The sequence below is a fragment of the Pinus tabuliformis genome, chromosome Q (assembly GCF_031772625.1).
Source record: "Pinus tabuliformis cultivar Carrire ecotype Pingquan chromosome Q, CPIR1, whole genome shotgun sequence".
Lineage (NCBI taxonomy): Eukaryota > Viridiplantae > Streptophyta > Pinopsida > Pinales > Pinaceae > Pinus > Pinus tabuliformis.
The window spans coordinates 664,861,663-664,889,140 of record NC_142296.1 but is presented as its reverse complement, the minus strand read 5'-3'; the positions used below and the strand labels follow the sequence as shown (position 1 = coordinate 664,889,140).

At 33.6% G+C, this 27,478-nt stretch overlaps 1 protein-coding gene across 1 annotated transcript in view; it reads right to left on the bottom strand.

Annotated features, from left to right (window-relative positions):
• Nucleotides 1-26,663, bottom strand: part of LOC149221298 (acyl carrier protein 1, chloroplastic-like) — a 94,769-nt gene extending 68,106 nt beyond the window's left edge. The window contains exon 1 of the mRNA XM_089382951.1: nt 26,545-26,663. Within this exon, the coding sequence (XP_089239077.1) occupies nt 26,545-26,622 (78 nt within the window). The 5' untranslated portion in view covers nt 26,623-26,663. The remainder of the gene's footprint in view (nt 1-26,544) is intronic.
• Nucleotides 26,664-27,478: the final 815 nt, after the last annotated feature.

The following is a 27,478-nucleotide window of genomic DNA, read 5'->3' as shown; positions in this document are numbered from 1 at the left end:
ATCACAAAGGTAAATCTTATTTTAGGTGTTCAGTGATTATTTTTGAACTAACAATTGGTTGGGCTTATGTACGACTATCAAAGGGAATATCTGTGAATGACTTCCAAGCAGACCATATAAAAGGATGTAATATCATTCCAAGAAACATGGCATGAAAGAAGAATGACATGAAGTGAAACCAGATGGAAAATCTGATGGATCATTTTATGATGAGTTAAGGACATGACTAACTCATAGATAAAAGTGATGGATGATATGTGCCCTACATATAGAAGTTCCCAAAAGTTGAAGACTCGTTAAAGAAATTCATGACATCGAAGAAAGGAGCTCTTCATGTATATGATTTTTTTAGGACCTCCACATGAAGAGATGCTATAGGTCCCCATTAAAGAGGGAGCCTTAGAAAAGGTTTCTTACATGGAAGAAATTAAAAAAATATTAAGCCAGAAGCTTAGCTACATTCCTTTGTGATAAGAATTAGTACATTCATTTAATGGAATAAAACCTCCCGATATAAAAGGGAGTGATAGACACGTTGTTATATTCTTCAGTTGGTAAGAAAAAATGGAGGATTTTGTAATCATTTGGCATCCAATGCTCTTGCGGGATGAGATAGGGCATCCTATGAAAGAGTAATCATGGAGGAACAATATTCTTTTGGGACTGGGGAGTCAAAGAAAAGAATAGTCCTTATGGAGCATATCTTGAGAGAACCCAGGTGGGGTATTTTCCGAGAGAGACAATGATGAGTATGTCTATAAATGATTGGTCTTACTAGCAGTGTGCTCTGATCTTATGGAGATATAGATATGTTAGTCAAGGCCTTTCTATATAAAAATTTTGGTTGGTATGATTCTGTAAAAAAGAGTTACAAATCCAAATTATTCTTATGAGAAATTATTTAGATTGAGAATAACCAAGTACCATTATGAATACCTCCCTAGTTAAGAGGGAGTGTTCGAAAGTGTAACTAGGTTCAGTCTTCATAATGACATGTAATTGTGATGATGTAATAAAAGGAAACAAAATCATTTTGTAAGCCTTGCTTCATGGGTTTCATGAGAAAGTGATTTTATTTTAGATGTCTCCCATTGAGATCCCTATGATTTGTCATTGAGAATTACTGTCATGTATAAAGGGTTCTTCTTGAGCATATGTAAAAAGTATTTGAGTCTATGTCTATGTCTAAATAGCCTTCCAATGACATGCACAATTCTACTCTTCATGTCGTCTTCAAGTAAGAATAAGAAATCATGTCGGCTCACAGTTAAAGGGATGCATCTCTTCAATAGAACATGTCGGCTTATTATGGAGACAAACTACTATATACACCTAGGCAGACTCTTCTCATTAACCAGACAATCAAGCTCTGAAATTTGAGTAACAAATAGAAGACAAGTTCGGAAAAAATACGTAAGTGTGATGGAGGGAGAATGAGGGTTTGTTTAGGTCCAAACATAGAAATATCAGTTTAGATTTATGAAGGAAAGTCTTCGTATCACAGAAAAGGAACACTGACTAATCAAGGACACATATTTATATACTACAATTTGGTACTATGGAGAAGCCACAATGCGCTGAAATCATAGGACTATGATTTGGTACTGTAAAGGAGGCAGTTCAGTAATATAGAATGGTGTTTCAGTGATTCTTCACTGATATTCCAATGAAGTATTCGGTGCTACCTCAAGAATAAAGTCACAAGTGTGTGACATAATCTCAGTATTTCTATGAGGGAAAAATATCTCCATGCTATCAATAGTATCTATGGTGTAGTAACATGACTTCAGAGTTGGTGCTATAGGAGAAGAAGAAGTTTGACATCCTTAACAAGATGAGTTATTAGAGTTGATTATCATCACACATGGTGCAAGATATGAAGTAGGGGAAACAAGGGAAGTGTAAATAAGAAGGTGAAAGAAAACTTGTTTCTTGGTCTTGGAGGGGCTAACAGCTCAACAGACTTGGTCTTCGTATTCGTCAATTGGAATCTCTATAATAATAATTTGTGTGGGTTTTCGTCTAAAAGAGTGAGAGGTTTTGGACCTGGCTTATAGCCTACATGATGTATCTCTTGTGTATTTATGTTCATGCATTCGTTACTTCTTGATAAAGAAGAACACTAATAATCTAACGCGAAGAATATCCTAATATAATTAGGTAAAAATAATTCACAAGAAGTCACTAATGGAAGAGAAATCAACTAACACTAATGCCCTAGATTTCGCAACAGTGCCTACATACTGGTATGAGTTTGCACCAGTACAATATTTTAAGAATCTTTTCTTTATATTAAAAAAGAAGACAAAGACAAGAGTCGTGGTGGTTTTTTTCCACGTTGGGTTTCCACCTTAAATCCAAGTGTTCATGTGTGTTTATTATGTTTGATGGTTTATTTTATTCTTACTTCACGTGGTTACTATTTATATAATGTTGAATAAGGTACTGATGAACTGGCTTAAGATAAACAAAAGATGAATTAACAGAAAAATATGTTTTAGTGGATATACGCTAGTTGTATGAATAACAGTTGCGTACACACATGAGTTCCCTTCAGTAAAGTCGCGTACAAAAATAAGGATATGAAATTGAAAAGGTTAATGGTTTGATAATACTATTTCACCCCCCTACCTCTCAGTATTTTTCCCAACAATAATATAGAATAAATGGAAAAGACAAAAAGAGTGAGTTAAAAGAAAATAGTGTATGAATTCCAAAAAGGAATGATGTAGATTTGTGAAGCAACACTTTGTTGTTTCAACCATGAAACTTGAGTATGTCAATCTATCCATTAATTACTGATGTTTGTATTATGAATTTTGTATTTTTATGTTTCCTCATACTTTTGTGGTTTAGTTTTTATGCTTATGAACAAGTTTGAAATACGTGGTAGAATAAATAACAAGGACTCGACTAAGTCCACTTTGGGATGGAATTGACAAATAATATAACAACCACGAAAGTGATAGAGACAATAGGTTGTCCTACAATTTAGTTATACATTAAAAATCCATTTTTGAGATTGTGATATCAATATAATATCATATAATGTTACGTGATATGTCATGTAACTAGATGTGACTGACAAGGAGTAGCAAAGTAAGTAACTGGACCTTTAAATTTTATTTCCATTAGGTAAATGAAATTAAAATAAATTAACAATTTTTGTGTCTATAGATATTGCAGAAGAAACATTCGATGAGATCCATATCACTTGGCATAACCAATGGTTAAGTGTGCAAGAAGGGACTTATTGTTATTGTTGAAATGCTATATTGATATTGATGACACTGTTTGGTGCAAGTTGATGACCCTGTTCAACATGTATGGAAACATTTTAGGAAAGAAGGGTGAATTGACGATGAGAGTAGATTTTACTCTCGAATTGTGCCATTTCTCAAAATAAAGTGCAATGGAACCACTTTAGCATTGAATAGACTATTGTGAAAAAAAAGAGCCTTATAAAATTGCACTTGTGAAATCTTCAATTCTTGATTGCAAATTGTGTAGAAATTTCATTACTATGTTTCATAAGTGGGGGTTTTTTACGAGAAACTAGGGTTTTCAGGATAAATGAATCTGAAGTGATATATCTTTTTAATATACTATGTGGTTCCAAGAGAAAAACTCAACCAAATATTTCACAACATAAATTAAGGAGGATAGACCATACTCTTAGATATAATACTTGATTCCCTAGTATGTAAGAGTTATATTTTTTATTGTTGTTCTTGGTGTACTATAGCAACAATGTTACTAATAGGATGTTCACTTTAGGTGCACCTAGGGAGCTTATAATTAACACAAAAGCAGGTAGAAAAAAATCCATATATAGCTATTGTTTGATTTGGTACTACTTAAAGGGGTGTTTAGAGAGGTTACAAGGGTTTCCAACTAGGTGATGCCTATTATATCTTCTATATGCATTCTTTGCCAATAGAATGTCTACTTACTTTTTTTTAACACAAATAGATATATTTATATTGATTCAGAAAGGTTGAATCCATGTTCAGCTACACATACGTTTATAGAATTGTGTTGAGAAAAAAGCTTCCATCAAGTTTGAAAAAAAGCAGTCTGATTGTTTCTTTAGCCCAAAAATTCTACTAGAAAAACTACTAAACCTATTGAAGCTACTATAAAATCTATAAAATGTAAACAAAATGTAAAATATTAACCACAACATTGACCCATAAAAGACCTATTAATTTGAACCTGAATCCCAGGCATGTGCTACCTATGTCTAGATGATCACCTCTAGAATTAGTGCCCAAATTCAACAATGAGACAAAACCTTGCATCCACCTTTGACCCCAGGCACTCGTGAATGGAGGATATTACTAGGAATTATGAGGTGATGTGACTTGTGTTTGTTACATAAAAGGAGCCTATGTGTGAATGTAAGCTTCCACATGACAAACACGTGGCCTATTAATCCCTCAATCATGACACTGATCCACATAAAAACTATACTTAAATTAATCATGGGATGGGGTGATGAAAATATTCCCCTCCGATTTTAATTCAGCCTTGCGGAAAGCGAGCTTCGAAATTAGCTTGTTTATCTGCCAAGGTGTTTTGGCCTCGTAAGATATGAAATGCTTCAATGTGGTGATCTTTTTTAATGAGCTCTATGATTATGATCCAAAAGGGTTTGGAGGGAGTGCCCGCCTTATCGTAAAATTTCTTGATCTTTCTGATAACCAAGGTTGAATCCCCTATGACTCTCAAATTTTTCCAATTTGATTATAGAGATATTTTGAGACCTTTCCAATGCGCTAGTGTTTCTGCCTTGTTTTTTGTTAAATTTCCCAAACCCCAAACACAATTTAGACTCCCTAGTTCTACAGGGTGAAGGAAATTCCCTACCGCTCATGACTCTCCTACATGTTTACCTACTTAATGATAAATATTTGTGTTATTTCAAGATATTAAAACACATCTATATCCTAAAAGAAATTTTCTCAAATACATTAGAGGAAATTTCATCCTAAAAGTTGCCTCCTAAGGAAAAATAATAAAATACGAGTTATGAGATTTGAAGAGAAAAGAAAAAACTACTTTTTTAATTGTATTTTTGGCTTATCTCCTTATAGGTTTACCCAAATTTCAAGTGTAGACACTTGTTGGAGGGGGAATTAAATTTCACATCCAACGAGCACCTATCATGCATACTTTTGAGAAGATTGACATTGACAAAAATGAGGATACATTAAGAAAAGTGCGTTGAACACACTTTTTCAATGTATCTTCAATTTTTATCAATGTGGATCTTCTAAAAAGTACGCATACTGGATACTCGTTGGATGCGGAATTTAAATTCGCATCAAATGAGTGCTTACACTTGAAATTTGGGTAAACCTATAAGGAGATAAGAAAAAAATACAATTAAAAAAATAAAATTAGTTTTTCTTCTTTTCCCTCCAAAATATTATTTACATGTACCTCTATTTAAATATAAAGGATTTTGATTGGTCTACATGCTATGACATGGAAATTATGTGAAAATTTCTTCGGCACATTTAGGCTAAATTTTTCTCTAATGTGGATTGGGTGTTGGCCAAGAAAGGTTCTAATACCACTTCTTTGTGTACTATGTTGAGGGAAGAGAACTCTAAGTTGGGGTTTGGTCCACAAACCTATTACAAGTAAATTTTGATATAAAACTTTTGTTAGTTCTTTCATCAAATATTGAATCCATAAAATAACAATGTACTAAAAGAATTGAACTATGAATTACCTATAGGAATACCAAGCAACCCTAAATTCAATTTATTTGTAAGGATTACATGAATATTTTGGAGTCAAATAATGATCTAGAGCCAAAAAATTAAATCAAGGATAAAAGATTTCATAGATAAGAGACTCTTTATTATAATGATAAACTAACAACAATTCACAATAAAACAAAGTAATTAAAGAATAAATGGTTTACAAAATAGTAACAAAGCTAGTATAAAACTTGATAATAATTATTTTTTCTCATGGAAAGATCAAACTCTGAAACTGTCGAGTGATTAACTTGACTAGTGTACTTTGCATCCAAACCTTGTAAATAAGTGAGGAAGGGAAAACCTTTATGAAAAACTCTAGTTGAAAACTCCTTTTAACAAGTGCACTAAGGTATTGAGACTCAATTAACAAATTAATAATAACAAATGAGAAAACGGGTCTATAGTTCCCTATATCATTTAAATGATATTAATGTTTAGTAAAAGAAAAAACAAGAATGATGAGAAGAATATGGATAAACAAGCCTTAGAAATGGGAAAGAAGAATATTATTAAAGAATTTGGTGGGGCTCTGTGATAGCCCCAGTTATTTTCCACTTATGTATACAATGTAAATATTGATAATGTAGGTTTTAACCTTGTACAAAAATTACCCGCATACGAATAATTTTAAAAACATAAAATAAACAACGGTGAGAAAATTAAACATAAAACATATATACATAGAGATTTCCCCTGGATCTCAAAACTAGGACTACCAGATTGATTTTTCATTACGTTCCTTTCAATGTTACAATACATATATATACACATGTCAAATAATTCATAAACCCCAATCCATTAACCCTAGATTAGAAAATAACTACAACTCTCTTGACCGGATCTACAAAATACCATAGGCACCAAACCATCATGCCCAAAATCATGTGAAAAGCACATGCAAAAACTATAGGTAGGTCTGCCCACCTAATATAGGGTCCAAAAAAAATATCCTGGGGGGCTGCCCTAGACCCTGTGCATGGGGACTATCGCTCCCTTGAAACTTGCCGACAAGGGGGTTGTGTCCGCCCTATGATTTCCCTGCTACACCCGACATAATGAACAAGGGGGCCTCTCATCCCCCTGCACGTACGACTAGTCATGGAAATAATATATAACACACACACACAAAATTCTCCCACTTTTTGTTTTCTTTTCTACACAGGGGGTCATAGGAGAGTTTAGTCATTGTTTCATCCCTGTAATGCCCATTGTTTCTCTATACCAATAAAACTTCTCAATGCTCACATAATTCGTCAATGCATCACAACATTCTTCGAAGTGTCCACCTTTACCAACAACACCTTTTTTCCCTCAACCATATCCCTCACAATGTGATATTGAACATCAATGTGTTTTTTATTTGAATGATAAGAAGGGTTTTTTTTCCAAGAAAATTGTACTTTGACTTTCACAGTCTATCATTATAGCTCATTGTACTAATCCCATAATTGAACACAATCTATGCAACCAAACTGCTTTGTTGCTTGCATGAGTGGTTGCCATGTATTCTGCCTCTGTAGTTGAAATGCCACTACAGACTGTCTCTTTCTCATCCAAGTGATTGTTCCTCCAAGTAGGTTAAACACATACCCACTTGTAGATCTTCTTTGATCTATGTATCCAGCCTAGTCCCAGCCTAGTGTCCATCAACAAAGCCACGGATGTCCAAAACTTTGTCCAATCCTGGACTTCCTTGGTAGCACATACCATATTCACTAGTGCCATAGAAATACTTGAAAACCTACTTAACTGTTATCCGATGCCCTTTCCCTGGTTTTAACATAAACCTACTTAATACTCCCACTACATGTGTAATGTCTAGTCTAGTACAAACCATCGCATACATCAGGCTACTGACTGCACTTGCATATGGAAAATGGTACATGTCCTCTTCCTCTTCTTGTGTCTTGGGACACTGTTCAATGGATAAATTTACACCTACAAGAATAGGAACCTTCATCGATTTACTATCCTGCATATTAAACCTCTGGAATATTATCTTACAATACTTCCTCTGGTTTAACCAGAGCTTCCTCCTTTCCCGATCTAATTTAATTTCCATGCCCAAAATATAGTTTGCAACACCAATATCCCTTATGTTCAATTTGGAGGACAACTGGGTCTTCAAATCTTGGATAATTTCTTTGTTATTTCCAATCAGCAACATATCATCGACATACAAGACCAAATAAATAACAGGGTCACCAATTAATTTAAAATACACACAGTGACCTGATTTGCTTCTGGTCAAGCCATGTCCCCGTATATATGTATCAAATTTCTGATACCACATCCCTGGTATCCGTTTTAACCCATAAAAAGACTTTTAGCCTACATACCCATTATTTTTTGCCCTTCACAACAAAGCCTTCAAGTTGCTTCATGTATATCTCTTCTTCGAGATCCATGTGAAGAAATGTTGTCTTCACATCCATCTATTCTACCTAAAAAGAAAAAACAGCAGCACCAAATAAAAGTAATCTAATAGAAGCTACCTTGGCAACAGGAGAAAAAATATCACTAGAATTAATTCCCGACCCTTGGGAATAACCTTTTTCTACCAACTGATATTTTTATTTCTCCACCTTGCCTTCTACATCCATATTCTTCTTAAACATCCATTTTTTCCAATGAGTTTCCTTCTAGCTAGAAACTCCACGAGATCCCAAGCCTCATTTTTGTCCATAGATCCCATATCATCAACCATGCCCTCTTTCAATATTTTTCCATCCTCTTTTTCTACAGCCTCCCTGATAGTTCGGGGATCATCATCAATAATAGATAAAGTAAAATTTGAATAGAAAGAAGATGGACTATACCTTTCTTGCTTCTCCAACTGATATTCTCATAGCTGGAGTTTATGGTTCTTCATGTTCTAATTCTTATTCTACTGTAGAGTCTGATTCTTACTCCTTTAGCTCAAACTCTATCTTCTCAAGTTCCTTTGGTAGGACTTAATGTTTAATAACACTTTTCACCTCTCTAAACACCACATCTCGGTTGTACAATACATTCCTTATTTCTGGGTTTCAAATCTTATAACCTTTTAAACCATCCTTATACCCAATAAAGGCACACCTTTTAGTTTTACTATCCATCTTGGTTCTTTCCTCCATTGGAGCATGCACATATGCATCACAACCAAATTCCCTTAGATGTGAAAGATAAGGTTTCCTACTCATTTGTACCTCATATGGAGTCTTATCTTCCAATGCTAATGAAGGTGATCTATTAACTAGGTAACATGTAGTCTCAACCGCCTTTGCCCATATTTCTTGTCCTAACCTGACACCGTTGAGCATGATTATTTCCTTTTCCATCAACATTCGGTTCATGCTTTCTGCAACTCGGTTTTGCTGAGGTGTGTATAGAGTATTCTTTTTCCATTTTATACCACACTTCTTATAAAACTCTTCAAATTCCTTCTTGTATAACTCTCCACTATTATCTGTCCTCAACACCTTTATCTTCTTCTCAATCTGGTTTTCCATTAGAGCCTTAAATTTCTTAAACCTATTAAAGACTTCATATTTCTTCCCAAGAAAATATATCCATGTATTCCTTGAGAATTTATCTATAAATGATATATAGTACATAGACTTACCCAGTGGCAGAACTGACACAGGTCCAAACACATCACTATGCACAAGCTCTAATATCCCTTTTGCCCTCTTAGCACCCAAGGGGAACTCACCATATTCTTCTTACCATAAATGCAATGTTTATAGAAATTGAAACCCAAAGAGAAATTAGACATATCTTCTACCATACCATTACCATGAAGTATTTGAAGTACCTTCTCTTGAATATGTCCAAGACTTTGATGCCATAGTATGGTATTTTCTCTATATACCACTAGATTTTCTACTCCACTTTTGATAACCACAGAACTATTGCACCCATCAATAATAATACTACACAAATGCTTGTACAAAGTTCCAATCCAAACTCCCCGCGCCAATACCAGTGCTCCCTGAAACATCTTGTAGGTATCTTTCTTAAACACTTTTTTTATACATGCATCATCCATCTTACTTACAAAAATCATATTTTTAGCTAATGCAGGATTATGTGGAACACTCAAAAGGGTTCTAATCCTTCCACCTTGCAACTTCATCTTGACTTTTATGTGTCGAACGATTCTAGCTTTCCTATCATCCCCTAAGAAGACATCACCACAATCATATTTCTCATACTCACATAACCACTCCCTATGGGGCGTGACATGAAAGGATGCACTTAAGTCAATCAACCATGCCTCATGATCTACATGTGTACTTGAAGAAGAATCCAAGTACACATCCCCACCTTCATTTGAGGTGGTTTTTGCCTGAGTGGATGGAGCATCATCATATCCCTTTCCTTTCTCAGGAACTTTAGATCTATAGTCCTTTTCGAATTTGCCTTCCTTCCTAAGTTTCCAGGTTTTCCTGAAGATTTAGATCTCACTCTAGATTTAGATCTACAACTCGAGTTTTCTTTTTTTTTGGGACTATCGTTGTACAGAAAAGGCATCTCCATTCTAGCCCTCCATATTTTTCTGTCTCATCTCCTCCAACAGAAAGGATGAGACAATTTCATAAAACTTCAAGGTAGTTATATTGCTAGCTATTGCCACAGCCAAACTATCCCACGAATCTGTAGAGAACACAACAAATTGATGCACTTATCTTGATTTGAAAATTTAATATCAATAGATAATAACTGGCTTACCATAGTATTAAAGGCATTTAGATTCTCTGTCACAGAGTCTCCATCCTTTATCCTCATGTTATACAACTTTTTCCGTAGGATAAATTTATTCACCAGATACTTAGATTGGTATAAAGTCCCTACCTTTTCCCACAAAGCCTTCACTGTAGCTTCCCCTGTTACATACAACAATACTAAATATGAGATACACAACCATATTGTGCTCTTTGATTTCCGATCCATCTTCATCTAGTATTCATATGACTCTTTTGTTGGTTTAGTACCCGGATCTATTGTGATGCACTGATCTTTATCCAGTAGTAGATCCTCCATCTTGAGTTTCCACAACTCAAAATTATGACCATTAAATTTCTTGATCTCTATCTTTCCATTGCTCACGATCTTCTTTCACCACAAGAATCGATCACGTAGATCTCCAACTAAAAAAGGTCTACCAGAAGCTTGAGAAAAAACCCTAGCAGCAAAGGCATCCCTTTAAAGATGAAACGTAGCTCTCGTAACAAATGTAGGTTTTAGTCATGTACAAAAATTACCTGCATACGAATTCTAAACAGAAAAAATAAACAATGGAGAGAACATAAAACATAAAACAAATATATATAGATATTTTTCCTTAGATACCAAAGTCGGGACTACCAAATTGATTTTTCATTACATTCCTTGCAATGTTACAATACATATATATACATGCCGAAGCATTCATAAACCCCAATCCATTAACCCTATATTAGAGCATAGTCACAGTTCCCTTGACTCAATCTACAAAATAGCATGGGCAAAAAACCATCGCGCCAAAAACCATGTGCAAAACCCATGCACAAAATCCTTAGGTAGGTCAACCCAACTAATATAGGGTGCATAATTTTTTTGTCGGGGTGCTTCCTCAGACCCTGTGCAAGGGGACTACCGTCTCTCTGAAACCCCCTAACAAGTGGGGCTGTGCACCCCCTGTGGCCCTCCTGTTGTGCCTGATGCAAGGAACAAATGGAGATCTTGCCCCCCACTCGTGCAACTAGTCATGGAAAGAATATAAAACACACGCAAAATAAAATAAAATGGGTTGAGTCAAAGGGACATGAACTCCAGCGTTAATGGGGTTACTTGCTTTGGATAGTTCAAGGTTTCTTTACAGTAGGAAATATGAAATGGTTCATTGAAGTTGGTAGCTGCGCAAAAAAGGACAATTTGTATTATCTTATTGGCTGGAAGCAAAGAAAAAAACATGTCCTTCTTTGCAGCAATATATAAAGAAATAGGGAAAATAAAAAATGGGAAAACTTCCAGTTCATAAGATGCGTTGGGCACTCACTGTAACAAATTAACCAATAACAAACAATCAGGGGGACATATAGGCAAGTGGCACCATTTCAATATGCTATTAAGATTTTGGTAGACAGAGGTAATTGTCTAAAGGACTATGGAAGGGACAAAGGAAAATATCATTCGAACAACCTGGTATGGAGGGAGAATATTTTTCTGAAGTTTGCTGTTGGATGGAGAAAAAAGAGATAGGGAAGACAAGGAGCAACATGAATGCAACGGAGAAATCAATTTTTGATAGGTATGAAGGAAGGAAGAAATTTCTCTCAAGTGAGGAACAATGCTCTCTAAATTCCTTGAAAGCGAGATGCTGTAGATGGTTTCCTTTGGATTTCCTTAATGTTTGGGGTGGAGAATCTTAACACCCATATGTATTTTTTTTAAGACATGAATATTTTTAAACTATTAGATTATTTTTGGACTTAAAGTCTATGGAAGTAAGGATGGAAACTATGTGATGAGGCAATTGTGTTCTATTTTATTAAATTAATAAATAACATTTCTTGAGAATATTCTAGAAAGAGCACTATTATATTAGAGACTTCTTGTAAACTCATGGAAAGTTATTAAGTGGTTAGTCCACATGGTGGGCCTTGCCTAAAATTATCCTAAAAATCCCTAGGAGAAATTTGTCAAATATATGACCATAATGAGAGAGAAATATTATGTTAATAACTTAGCTGGATAGAAATGCTAAGTTGGGTGAAAGGAGGAATAAAGCACAACACATGATTCAAAAATCCCATGTTGATCCATGGAAAGTGATTGTTAGACATGGGATTTTCAATGGATCAACATATGCATATAAATTATATGTAAGAGAATATGTTTCTTTTAGTTATTATTTGAAATTTTATAATTAACTTATAAAGGAGTTGGATAGATGAGACCCTCTAGTGTCTAGTTATTTCTTTGGAATAAATGTTAGTGTTAAATTATGATACAAATAGAAAAGAGAGAAAATGTATTATTGTATAATTGTTCTACTAATTTAAACTGTAATAGACTTACTGTAATGGGAATGAATAAAATATTTAGACAAAAGAATGGAACTATCATCTCAGGTAAAGAAGGCATGGAATATTCATGTAAAGCCTACTCTTAGGAAAATAAAGGCTTTTGTTTTTAAGTTCAGCTTCAAAGTAAATAGAGTACATGGAATTATTATATGTATGTATGGTTGAATCTAAATTACATTTTTTGTTTAACTTTGTTATTGACTATACACAATGCATTCCCTAATAAATTAATATTCTTCGCAACTAAGAAGATATACTGGAGGTTACTATAAGGGAGAAAATATTGAAGCTTAGTGAAAAATATATATATATATATATATATATATATATATATATATATATATATATATATTAAGAGAATACATAAGTTAATCTAATAAAATAAATAAACTCACAAAGCCTAGGAAAAATCCTTTAATGTTTATTCATCATGATTGGAAAAATAATCCATAAAGTAAGAAATGTAACCCAAGCATGGTTATAGGTAGAACAATAGTATAATATCATAACGACATAGAAAGAGGGAAAGAGAAACTAGTTATTGATTCCAGACAAGCAAGGAAAAGCATAGAAAAGTTATAAAATATACCTTTCTATAAGAAGTATAGAAGAAGGATAATAATTTATTTTGTCTAGTATAGTAGCATAAGTCGTGCAAGACCAATATGCAATTATGGTACATGATAAATATTTTAATACATTACGTAACAAAGAAACAAATCATTACATGTTGGTTCTAAACTAAAACTCATTATAATATAGAATGCAACTTCACGAGAGAACAATCTTTTACTAGTGTGAAATTATTCCTATAACCGAGTTACTTACATCTTAGATGAGTTAGGAATGCACACAGAGAGTAGAGAACACAAAACTATGAGAAGATAGAGATTCATATCAGTGAAATCCAAAAGGAAAGAGTCAAGATCTTGTTATATATTTAAGAAAGTGCATACAGTGGTCTCAGATATAAATTGCACAAACAATTTGCATATATCAAGAAATAGAAAGTCTATAAATTTGACAACACAATACTTGGATATTTATCTAGTAAATTAATAAGCCTATGTTATAGTCAAGGTTCTAAGCCAAAATATTCTTTAAAAGTAAAATTTCATGTCATAACACTCTTATAAAACCTAGGTAGGGTAAAAAATAAACACTTAAGAAAAACTTAAGAAAACCTTGTATTGGGTTTCAGAAACCCTAGTTCAATCTACACACCATGTGTCTTGATGGAGTAATATAGAGTATGGAAATTTTAGAGAAGGATGACCTATAAGTAAATGGCAGAGGAATCAAAGTGTTGAAAAATAAAATGAATTTTTTACACCAAGTGGAACCAATAGCCCTTCTCATAATGTGAAATCCATACTTGAAACAAAAAGATCACGTATTGGGATTAGAACCTTTGATTAACTAGGAAATTAATACACGAAAATAAGAACAATAAGATATAAATAATGGAGAAGAATTATTATAAAACCTTATCAATGAAAATAGTCTTGACACTAAGGTCGCAAAGATATATCAACAGTAACAAAAAAAAAGGATAATTCAAAATATTTAGGGTTCTTGAGTTCCAAAACCTTCTATCTCTATAATGAAACCCTAAGGTCATTACTTCATATGAATGAGAAATAAAAAGGGACACTACCCATTTCAATACATTGTAATTCAAAATATTTAGGGTTCTTGAGTTCCAAAACCTTCTATCTCTATAATGAAACCCTAAGGTCATTACTTCATATGAATGAGAAATAAAAAGGGACACTACCCATTTCAATACATTGTCCCAATTCCAAATTGAAGGGACTCAACTCGCTATAGTAATAATCTATGATAGAAATTCGAAATAACGTTCAAGGAAAAAATAAAATCTCATTACCTTGCATATATTCCAACGCTGTCGCTTTTCTCTCTCACCATAATATTTCAGAGTTAAGATGTGTTAAATGAATATGAATTGGTAACTATCGCAAAGAAATTTCATAGTGATAACACAATTACCTTGAACAATGACCTATGTGAGCACAACCGCAGACTATACAGGTTTCACATTCATAAGATGTTGGCTCCAAAACTTATGTAAGCACCTGGGAGCAAGATGAAAGAATAATTGAAAACGTGAATGCGAGCATTCTACCATTCTCTATTACATAAAGAGAAAATTCAGTCAAATTGTATAAATGGAAAATGGTTCTAATCAATTACAAGCCAACCATTGTATAGAGAAAATTACTTCCGACTTGTAGCTCCATAATCAAAATTCCTTAAAACCAGAACACTCTTATTAAATATTAAATTATAAAATGTTCTTGGAAGTAGGAATGGAACCAGGTAAGCTACATAGCTATGGCACACAGAAAAACAATAATAGAAATGGCTTCAGTTAACTGCATTATATACACGAATGGAATTTATCTTCCTCTAGTAACAAAAGGTGAAATAGTCTTGTGCATGACCACGTTTATCATCATAGTTGCTAGGTATACACATAAAAATATGGTCATCAAAGACTACGACACCTTGCGAGGTTTCAAATCATGTTCCATGGCTACAAACACCAAAAAACCGGAATGGAACGAGGTTGTAAATTGGGGTGTGGGTTTTGAATAATCTTAACCATTTTTTTATCATTAGACGAAGAACAATTAATCTAAGCCGTCAACAATGTACATACTCCCAGGCCATATGGAGGGGGTAACGTGGCATTGGATCATAGTTACGAGTATGATATAACACTAAGCCTTCAGTAAAATGATATCCCACATAGCCGAGTTAATCAGAAGGCATGGGGTGTATAAACTAGATTTTCAATGTACCGGAACATACGAAAATATGAACATGTTCGTTATTGTTTTACGAAGGGCTCAAGTTTACAAGAAATATAGTTATATTATATTTTGAATATGTAATTTCTTGAAAAGAGGTGGGCTATGATCATTTAAAGGGAAAAATACTCTTTAGTTAATTAAATAAACACATACAAAAGTTTATAATGAATTATATCATAAGCATATAACATGTAGACAAAACTATAATATATTTTGAATATGTAATTTCTTGAAAAGAGGTGGGCTATGATCATTTAAAGGGAAAAATACTCTTTATTTAATTAAATAAACATATACAAAAGTTTATAATGAATTATATCATAAGCATATAACATGTAGACAAAACAAGGATAATAAAGATGTATTTTAAGTTAGTGGGTTGATGTATGTACAATTATAGTAATGTTAAAAAATAAAAATAATTGGTAGGCCAAATGGAGGTATGTTACATATGGTATCAGATTTGTAGGTTTAAATGTGAGGCCTAAGGGTCAAACCATAACTAAAATTATTTTGCAAAAAGTGTTATGTTATGAAAAGTTGAAATAGTTTTGTCCTAATGATGTAAAGAACTTTGAGGCTTATGGCCCAACCCAAAGTCTAACATTAACAAATTTATTGTGTAAAGGAAAGTAGACATGAATGATAAAATATCTACTATATCTCCTCATAAAGGAGAGTAGATATAAGTGTAGATAATAAATAAATTGTCACCTCCTACAACATAATTGCTGGAAGAAGAAAAAGACTAAGAGATAAAATTCTAACATGTTATAAAATAATTTTACAGAAGATGGTTTTAAAGAGGAATAAGGGACCAAAAATATTTTACTCCATTAAATAAACCATATCTAGAGATGTTTGCATGGGATTAAATATGTTGAATTAGTTAAGACAAGTGTACAAGGACGTTTTGGCGATAGCTAAGCACAAAAAAAAAAAAACGAAAAAATAAAAGAAAAGCCTCTTGTGTTTAATATAGCCACTATACCAGGAAAATAGGGAATTTAAGGAATGATTTTATTAATCTTGTCCAAAAATATATACATTACACAGGATTCAGACACATGGAGATAATGTAATAATGAAACAAAAGGGTTACACCGATACACAAATTTGTTATAAGAAAAAGAGATAGCCTCCTTAAACCATTTGGAGTTGGTCGCTGAGGCAAGTAAAAAAAATAAAAATAAAAATAGAAGAGGTGGCTCCATTCCCAATTAGGAAGGTAATAATAGTACAAAGAGCAATTTAATAAGGGCCATTGCAGAAAATGCAAGGAAGTAGTACATGTGGTAGTAAATGGAACATTGAATTGATATAAAGTAGTACACATGGTAGTTAATATAATATTGAATGCATATGGTATTAAAGAAGACCTAACCTTCAACAGGGAGGATAAAAATTATAAAACCAATTATTATAGATGGCAATGAGAAGTACCCAAGGAAGGATTAAAGGGAATTCCTTCATTCATAATTTGAAAAGAAAAACAAGGAAAGAAGTATAATATAAAGTCATCTGCATAAAAATAAGTATCTAGTTGTATAAGCTAGAAAGTTTTTAAATTAAAATTTGATATAGAAGACATACTGCTTTTTTTTTATAAGCTATTGTGGGTCCTTTTCTATTATATGCAACTAAGATTAATATGTACAAGCAGAGGGTGCGCTCAACCCACCCCGAAGGGAAACCGGGTCTTTTGGTCCCCAAAATCTGAAAGTGTCAACCACAATGTATGTCTATGTCATATTTCTTACTCTACCAACGACCACTCTATAATCCTATCCGCTATAACAGTTCAACAGTTTTTCAAAAAATTTGATTCTCCTAGTGTCTACCATAATATTCATTTTGAAACAGAACAAAAAATTTAATCTACCATGGACTCCAGCTTGATCTCCTCCTCGCGCTGCTCATTCGCGATCTTCTTCAGCAGAATTTCAATTTCTTTTAATCTGCTGTCTTGCCTCAGAAGAGTAAGTTGAATATTTTCCATCTCCTTTCTCAGGTTTGGAATTCCTTGAGATATTTCAGTCATCTCTTCAGCCACCTTTTCCATGGCTTTAGCTAATAACCGTTTCATTACCCAATAAATGTGCAGAGCTTGTTTATAGAGGGATAGGCGATCCCTTGTATGTCCTGGGTCCAGTAAGAGTCTGTTCCAATCTTCCATTTCAGGGTATGAGGCTTCCTGCAAAATGTTATTTTCGAGCTCCTGGATAATTCTTCTAATGTATGCATGTGTCCCGTCATTATATGCCTTTTCTGCTTCCTAATCCATTTGCTCTGACGTTTTTCTTCCTTTTTTCTGCTGGTTTGAAGGTGGCATCTCTGCTTCATCTACATCCGCATGCCAAACTCTTCGCCTACCCCTGCGTCTTCCACCTTTGCCTCTTTGGGAGGGTCTTCCCCTGCTGATGCTCTGGCTCCCCTGACCAACCTCAAATGTCGCCTTTCCCACTGGCTGTTTCCTGCCTACCTCCATTTCACCTTCTTCACATATTTCCCCCTCCTCCAACTGCTCCTCCTCAGACTCGTTAGCCCTCACCGCTCTTCCTTTTGCATGCATATGAATTTCGGTCTCCATGGGGCTTCCACGCATCTCAGCTCCCTGCTTATCTTGCTCACTACCATTCTGACCACCCTGATTCTTTCTATCCTTGCTTTTCCAGCTTCCTTCCATTTTTGTATTGTAACTTACCTTCCTTCTTCTCTCCACCATTGCTTCCTGCCTGCCTCTGCGATAGATACAGGGATTCTTTGACAGTTGCTCTCTGATTTCATCTCTTCTCTACACCTCTGATCTTTGCCTTCGTCTACTCTTCAGGATTTATCTACACCTATCCTATGTTTCACCGCCCAAACGCCGCCATCCTTTACCCCTGCCGTCATCATTATTTTATCTCCTCCATACCTTGAGTTATCAACCCATATGCATGCCGGTTTTGCATACCAGAGGATGATTAGTTTGGGGGGTGGCTTGACCTTCCCCTCCCTGACTGTCATCATTTCACCGCATTGCGTCCTTATCCCCACCCTGATCGGGGGAGAAGACATACTGCTTTGAAGTATATTGTTATTTGATAAAGATATGATGGCAAATTATTTTCGACTAATCTTATCCATGGGATTTGTCCATTTATTTCCATTATTTTAAGTTCTTCATGCCAGATTGGTATGCTTTGCCTAAGGGAGATGACCCTTAGATGTTAAATTCAAGACTTGAGGGGATTCCATTAACTGGCTAGTTGTAACTAAGAGAGAGATGGAATGTAAATCATTAATCACATGTAGTAAATATTACACAAGAAATGGTATAAATCAATGAATGTCTAAAGAAAGCATAGATTTATATATTTTTATAGCATGGAATTGTTATTAAAAAATTTATGAGCTTTTTTAAAATGTTGTATAAATATGTAAACTAGAAAATTACCGCACATTGACCTAAGCGTGTAATAGAATATTATATAAGGTGCAAAATCTGTGTAGAAAAGGTACTTATTAAGTAAATTAGGTTAAGCATAAAGATGAGTGTTTCACTCATTACATGGAGACGAGACTTGAAATATGAGGTAGTGAAGAGAAACCCCAATATATAAAGAGTGAGGATTTAATAAAGGTTATGGAACTAATTGTTCCGAATGCAGGAATTAATTGATATTCAATAATACTTATTAAGGTATGTAGTTTCTCTGATAACAAAAGAAGCGGTGACCTATGAATCAAATTAGCAAGTCATAATAAATACATATGTTCTTAGGGATCGAAATAAGAACAAAACAACAGGGAAATTACAAAATAAAGTCAAATAAATTGTTATATATTCATGATTGTATCAAATAGAAAATGCAAAATCATATATAAACTCTCAAAATTGCTACTATTCTATGGAGGAATAGGAAAAAGGGGAGAGAAACCTTTGCATAAATCTCATACAAGTGAGATAAAATTAAATAAAAAGGTTTGGGTAAGTCTTAGTGGCCAGTAAACCGATAAAAATATGGACATTGAACAATTTAATGGAACCAAAACCTTATAACCATCCTTCCATTTATGGTATTGTTTAGAGGAAATTTTTTGTTTTACATTAAGTATGTTTCAAAAAAAAATGTACTAACAATGGTTAAGATGCTTTGCAATAAATATATCCATGAGTATACCTAAATTATAATATGAGAATGCAAAAGCAAGAATTTAGAGTAATAAATAGAGAATGAAAATAATTACTATGTATAAATGATCTATAAACTAAGTTATGCACACATACTCTAGAGATTCAATCGATAAATGTTAAATACATGCAACCATATGAGAAGGGTTGAATCGTGGAATTAGTAGTGTGCTCTAGTTTGAACATAAAGAAACTTAACAACTTCGATAGATCAATAAAGGAATCACGACCCTACTTATAAAAGAAATTAGTATCAAATGAGATTTCTATCTGAAAAATTAATCCATAATGCCATAATGGGAAACTCGAAAAATTCTCAGATTTAAAGCTACATGGAAATGGATTATTGATAGTATTCTTGTAAATGTATATATGAAATACCAGGAAAAGAAATGGGTGACCAAGAGAGTCAGTTGAGAAGAGGATAACTTAAGAATAAGTGGATGATCACATAGGTGAGAAACCTATTAAATAGTTGATATGTCTATAAGATGGGATGGAATATCCCAATAAATTAGAGATTGTCAAATTGGAAATAACAATAATAATGGGTTTTTGGTTATCGAAAGAACTAGGAAAACATGAAAGCATCGAAGAATAGTTGAAAGTATGTTGAAAGTGTCACATCTATGGGCAAGTGTGAAGCTAATTAAGGAAAAAATCAAAAGTGAAGACCTGTAAATTCTTAAAAGGAAATTGAAATAGACCCTTAAATGGGTAACAAATCCTTTATGGCTTAGTCATGGAAAATGAAATATATATAAGGTCTATATGAATTACAAATGAGTATGGATAATTGATCAAATTGGTTTATTTTATATGCATGATCAATATATAAAAGAGTTGATTGGTTGAATGAATTGTTAGCTAACTAAAGATTGGTTGAATTATGTAGTAGGATAAATAGGTGGACATTGAATGCATTTTTTGGAACAAACCCATGGAACTGCAAAAACAAAATACACATGATACAACCCGAGGATAATGTAGAAGTTTATGGTTGAATGGTGCAACCATAACTACGAAAGGAAATATTTTAACATGAAAATTGTGTAGTCTCTATAATGTTAAAATAAACACACACACAAACACACACACACACACACATGTGTGTGTGTGTGTGTGTGTGTTTGTGTGTGTGTGTATGTGTGTGTGAGAGAGAGAGAGAGAGAGAGAGAGAGAGAGATAAGATGTCTTAAATGGATATGCTAATATAGTGTGTTTTAAAGTAGCCCATGTGCATGGAAATACAAGGGGAAAAGACCCCATGGTTATACAAAGGAGTAAGATGCACATAACCTTTATCAATAACCTGCAATACAAAATAAATGGAAAATCTCAAAAGAGTGAGTTAAAGGAAAATGGTGAATGAAGTGAAAAAATGAATGTTGTAGATGTGTGAAGCTACATTTTGTTGTTTCGACCATCAAACTTGAGTATGTCAAGATACCTGTTAGTTACCGATGTTGGTATTATGAATTTTGTGTTTTATGTTTCCTCATAATTTTGTGGTTTAGTGTTTATGCTTATGAACATGTATGAAACAAATGGTAGAATAACTAACATGGAATCTACTAAGTCCACTTTGGGATGGAATTGACGAATAATATAACAACCATGAAAGTAATAGAGATAAGAAGTTGTCCTACACTTCAATTATGCATGACAAATGCATATTTGAGATTATGATATCAATAGAATATCATAGAACGTTACCTGATATGACATGTCACTAGTTGTGACTAGTAAGGAGTAGAATTGTAAGTAACTGAACCTTTAAATTTTATTGCCATTAGGTGGATGACATTAAAAGAAATTGGCAATTTCATGTCTATAAATATTGTGGAAGGAACATTCAATGGGATCCATATCACTTGGCACAGCCAATGGGTAAGTGTGTAAGAAGGAACCTATTGTTATTTTTGAGATGATATATTGATATTGTTGACATTGTTGGGTACAGTTTGATGACCCTATTCAACATGTATGGAAACATGTTATGAAAGGAGCATGAATTGAAGACAATAGTAGATTTTACTCTCAAATTGATCCATTGCTAAAAATAATGTGAAATGGAAGCACTTTAGCACTGAAGAGACTATTGTGAAAATAAAAATAAAAAAGCGATTAAATTGCAATTATGAAATCCAAACTCTCGATTTCAAATTGTGTAGAAATTTCATTATATATGATGTAGAGGTGGGGGTTTTAGGGAGAAATTGGGGTTTGCAGGATAAATAAATTTTAAGTGAAATATATCTTTAATAGACTATATGTTTCTAAGAATAAAACTCAACCAAATCTTTCACAATATCAATTTAGGAGGATATACCACACTATTAGATATAATGCTTGATTCCCTAGTATGCAAGAGTGATATTTTAAATTGTTGTTGTTGGTGTACTATAGCAACAATGTTACTAACAGGTTGTTCATTTTAGTTTCACCTAGGGAGCTTCTAATAAACATAAAAGCATGTAGAAGAAAAATCCATATATAGCTATGGTCTGATTTGGTACTACTTAAAGGGGTGTTGAGAGAGGCTATAAGGGTTTCCAACTAGGTGATGCCTCTTGTATTTTCTATATGCATTCTTTCCCAACCAAATGTTTACCTAATTTTTTTTTTATCACAAACAAATAGATTTATATTGATTCAGAAATGCTGAGTTTGTGTTCAACTACCACATAGGTTTATACAATTGTGTTAGGTAGAAATCTTCCATCAAGTTCCAAAAAAAGTAGGCGAATTGTTTCTTTAGCCGCAAAATTCAACTAGAAAAAATAATAACCTTATTGAAGTTGTTATAAACTCTATAAAATGTAGTCTACAAAATGCAGAATATTAAGCACAACATTCACCCATAAAAATACACATTAATTTGAACCTGAATCCTAGGCATGCTCGCCTACGTCTCGACGATCACCTCTAGAATTAATACCCATATTCACCAGGGAGAGAGAACCTTGCATCCACCTTTGATCCCAAACGCCCATGAATGGAGGATATTACTGTGAATTATGAGGCGAGGTTACTTGTGTTTGCTGCATAAAAGGAGCATGTGTGCGAAACATGAGCTTCCATATGACGAATGCATGCTCGATTAATTCCTCCATCGTGACACCAATCCACATTAAGAATATACTTAACTTAATCATGGGATGGGGTGATGAAAATATTGCCCTTTGATTGTGATTCGGCCTCGGGGAAAACATGCTCAGAAATTAGCTTGTTTATTCGCCAAAGTGTTTTGGCCTCGTAAGATATGAAACGCTTCGATGTGGTCAACTTTTTTAAGGAGCTCTATGATTATGATCCAAATGGGGTTGAGGGTAGTACCTGCCTTATGGTAAACATTCCTGAGCTTTATAATAACCAAGGATGAAACCCCCGTGACTCTCAAATTTTTCCAATTTGATTGGAAAGCTATCCTGAGACCTTTCCAAAGCGCTAGTGTTTCCTCCTTCTTGTTTGTTAAATTTACCAAACCCCAAGCATAAGTTAGACTCCCTAGTTCTGCGGGCGAAGTAAAGCCCCTCCTGCTCATGCCTCTCCTACATGTTTACCTACTTAATGATATATATTTGTGTTATTTCAAGATCTTATAACACATCTATAGCCTAAAAGAAATTTGCTAAAATATGGATTGTGTGTTGGCCAAGAAAGGCTCTAATATCACTTGTGGTGTTCCAGTTAGCGAAAACCAAATATTCAGAGAAAAATGAAAGGAATATGCTATATGGTTGTGGGATGTAGTTTAACATAGAAAGACATATGTAAATTCAACTTTGGAAATTAAATAAATGGAATTAAAATTGGAAAATAAAAATAATAAGAAAACCTTTATTTGTTTTTAGAGGTAGATGAAATGTTTACTTTCCTCTTCAAGGGTAATCTTTGACACGAATATACATTTGAATATAATAATATTCACTTAAACACCTATTACATATATTTTTCTACTATATATAGCAATTAATTGGCAAAAACCCTAACCACCTACTAGAACTCGATAAATGAGGCCTTAACCATTGGCTAGTAGACGTCCTTTAATGAGACCATTTACATGTATTGATGTCACACACTATTAACTCATGGGACATTATTTAAAATGGATGGCTCTTAATACATTAAATACTTCAACCTATTCAACTACAAGGGATATTGGGTGGGGCTAACAAGGATAATGTTGAATCTTCTCAGCCTTAAGAGCCTTGAATAAGCCCTCAAACCAACATGTGAGTCCTCTATAGCATTTCTTAATAGACTTTTGATTCGAATATAGTTGTCATGAGTAGGTAAATAATGGCCTTACTCCGTAATTTAACCATCTCGAGCTAAAGTTCTATGAACAAATTGTAAACATTGGAAAACGATCTCTCACTAGGTAGATTTTACCCTAAGAGTTAGATGTGGGTTCCATTAGGTGTTTCATGCATTGTAGGTGGGCAATGAGGCCTTAACCACAACCAATTTAGATCAAAAGCATCCCTAGGCCCTTGAAATTGATCTAGGGAGGGAAATAATAACCTTATGGCCTCAACAAAGATGCTTAGGATCAAGCACCATGAACATATAATCATACCACCACATGAAATCATGGATTTTTTGTGGGGTCTTCATAGTCTTCAAACACTGAAATTAGGTTTCTTATGATCTTATTGAGGATTCTTAACATTAGGAGGCTTAAAAAAATATTGAACCAACATTCATTGTAGGGAGTAATTGGCCTTAGAGTGGAATACATGAACCATGGTAGAAGTTTTTCACTAGAAACGTGTGCCTAGGCATAAACATGGTTAGGGAGAAAGTATGTCCTTAAGCCCTATTGAACCTTCTCAAGCTTGATGCAAATACACTGGAGAAGGACGTCTCTATGGAGTTTCCTAAGACCTATCACCCATGGGCTACTACATAACACAATCTTCCTTTTTTATTATCTCTCTTTATCCACACTTAGCTGCATTGATCTACTATGGAACAAAATGCAAGAAAATAGAATGGAAACCATTTTCCTCCTAGTAGCATAGTTATAACATACATTGATAATCGACTAGGGGTTAAAATTGACTCATTCAACTTCAACATGAGTTTAAATTCAACCCCTTTAGAGTCTTCATTATCATCCTCATCTAGCTAGCACCCTTTCCATGAGTAACAGGGGTTGATGTGGCATCCTCTCGAATTATGGTTGTCAAACATGACATGCCAACTTCTGGGAAGCATAACTTTTGCATTTGAACTTTGATTGATATCTTTCTTTGACCATTGGAAAGCTCTCTAAGTGTTGAATAACATCAAAGGGTGCCACACTTAAGCAAGAAATTTTAACCTGGGAAAGCATCATTTAAGGATTCAAATTGGCCTTAAAAGGTTTCTAAGCCTCACTCTCCAAATTGGGTTAGGTTCTAAATATGCTGTTGTAAGTTGACCTTTTTTATTTTTCCACCTTGAAAGCATCGGGATAAATGAAAAACAATATAATGACCCAATCTAGATCATCAAAACTTCACATCTAACCTTTGTTGGTTATCAATCACCTCTAAGGTTGTTATGGGCACCATGACTAGATTAATTTTGCTCCAAGAATGTATCTAGATATCTAACAAAAGTCATAAGAGGATAATAATGGGCCTTGTGCTCATGAACAACACTTAAGATCAACAAACATTACATATCCTAGGCATCTTTCAACTATGAGTAGTTGAGTAGGGGGCACTATGATGTTTTCGACAACACTAATAGGTTTTTTTATCTTCACAATGATTAAGTAAATATAAGAAGGAATTGGGTATTTTTTTTCCTCTAAATATTGAATGAGTTAGTTGGTTCACTTTTATAGTGATGGGAGATACATAAACAATAACATATCCATTTTTTTAGCTCCCTATTTTTATCTCATTTTAAACCACTTCATCAATATAATGCTTTAAAAAACCAATAAACTCTACATTTATATAGTTTTTAACACATATATATTACATTTTATTGATTTTATTTGTATGTATATCATAATTCTTAAATATAAAATTCTCTTATATGTATAGTAAATTTATATTGTCCTATACCTCATTGAAATAAATTATATAATAAATAAATATAGAGTTAAACCTTAAAAATAATTAATAATTAAAAATTAAAATTAATTGACTGTGTTAAAACTCCCCCATCATAATATTAATAATTAAATTCATAATTTTGAAAAGAAAAAAAATATATATTTAAAAGTATGGAAAAATAGCGCACATGAACCACTTCTATTTGTATAACCATACAGATTTGTTTCCAGCAGCATATCTTTTTCCATATTAAAATAATATTTATTTATATGTGAGGAGTTCTAAAGTCATAAAGAACAAAGATAACAATTTATAGGTTCGAAGTTCGAATAGCCCAACTCCCTAATAAATAGATAAAAAATAGTGTAAATCCCCTACTAAAGAGTGACGGTATTTGGGTGGCTATGCCCTCAAGCTACTTTTACTTTCTTCCAAATATTTCTCTATCTTATCCGCTACCGCCCGCACAGTTATGATATTGTCTGAACGTCCCTTCTCCTCCTGTACGATGATTTCAAATTCTTCCTCCAGAACCATTAGTATCTCCAGCGGGAAGTAAAGTAAAAGATGTGACTGTGAGTGCAGAAACGGAAAATAATGAGCTAAAACACCAAATACTTGTTGTGCACAAAAGAAAAAAGATACCATATCAAGGGGATGGGCCCCCATTTCAGAAAAGTTAGATTCGGGTGTCACCGAGACATCGTCGGACAATGCCAACATCTTTTTCACAACTTCACATACTTTTCTCAGAGTCTCCGGTTTGGCCTGTTCAAAAAGTGGAGCCGATCATTTTAAATTGAGAATTGAAATGAATTTAATTGTAAATTTTAGAGATATTTTGAAATTTGATTGGCAAAAATCCAATCAAAATATTAATTTATCTATGTGATTTAAAAATATTTTAGAAATCTACGATTAAAATAAAAATTCAGTAAATGTAAATTCTATTTAGAAATGGATCAATCATTATGGAAGAAATGCAAAGGAACCACCAAACAAATAAATAGTTGAACAGGATAATTATAAGAGTACTACACAGAAAGGAAATAATTAATCATACCACACAAAACACACGGCAAGCAGAGGAAGAGCTTGATGGTCACTGCAGTGAAGGGAAAGCCCGTTTTTGTGGAGTAAAAGACACCGCCTTCAGTCCCACGAATCTACTGCCAACCTGACAAGAACTCATGAAGAATCTGTTAGAAAGTACTATTCACGGAGTAAATAATTACAAATTCATAACCAAAAAAATCAAGAACAACAATGAATATAGAAACAAATGCCCTCTCAAAGATGACATAATTTCTAATGAAATCCTTGAAAATATATATTATTTTCTTAAATTTTGTTAATAGTAAATTTCAATATCCAATTAATAGGGAGAACAGTCCACCATTAACTTTAAATACACAAAAACTAATTTACATACGGCAAAAATTAAATGAACTTTTTTCCATGTACATGAAGTGTTTTTAGATTTATCATAATTAAAAAATAAATAGTAAAAATAAGCTTAGACTTTTAAAAAAGCTTCGAGGATAGATTTTAGTGATTTATTATAGTTAAATAATTCATT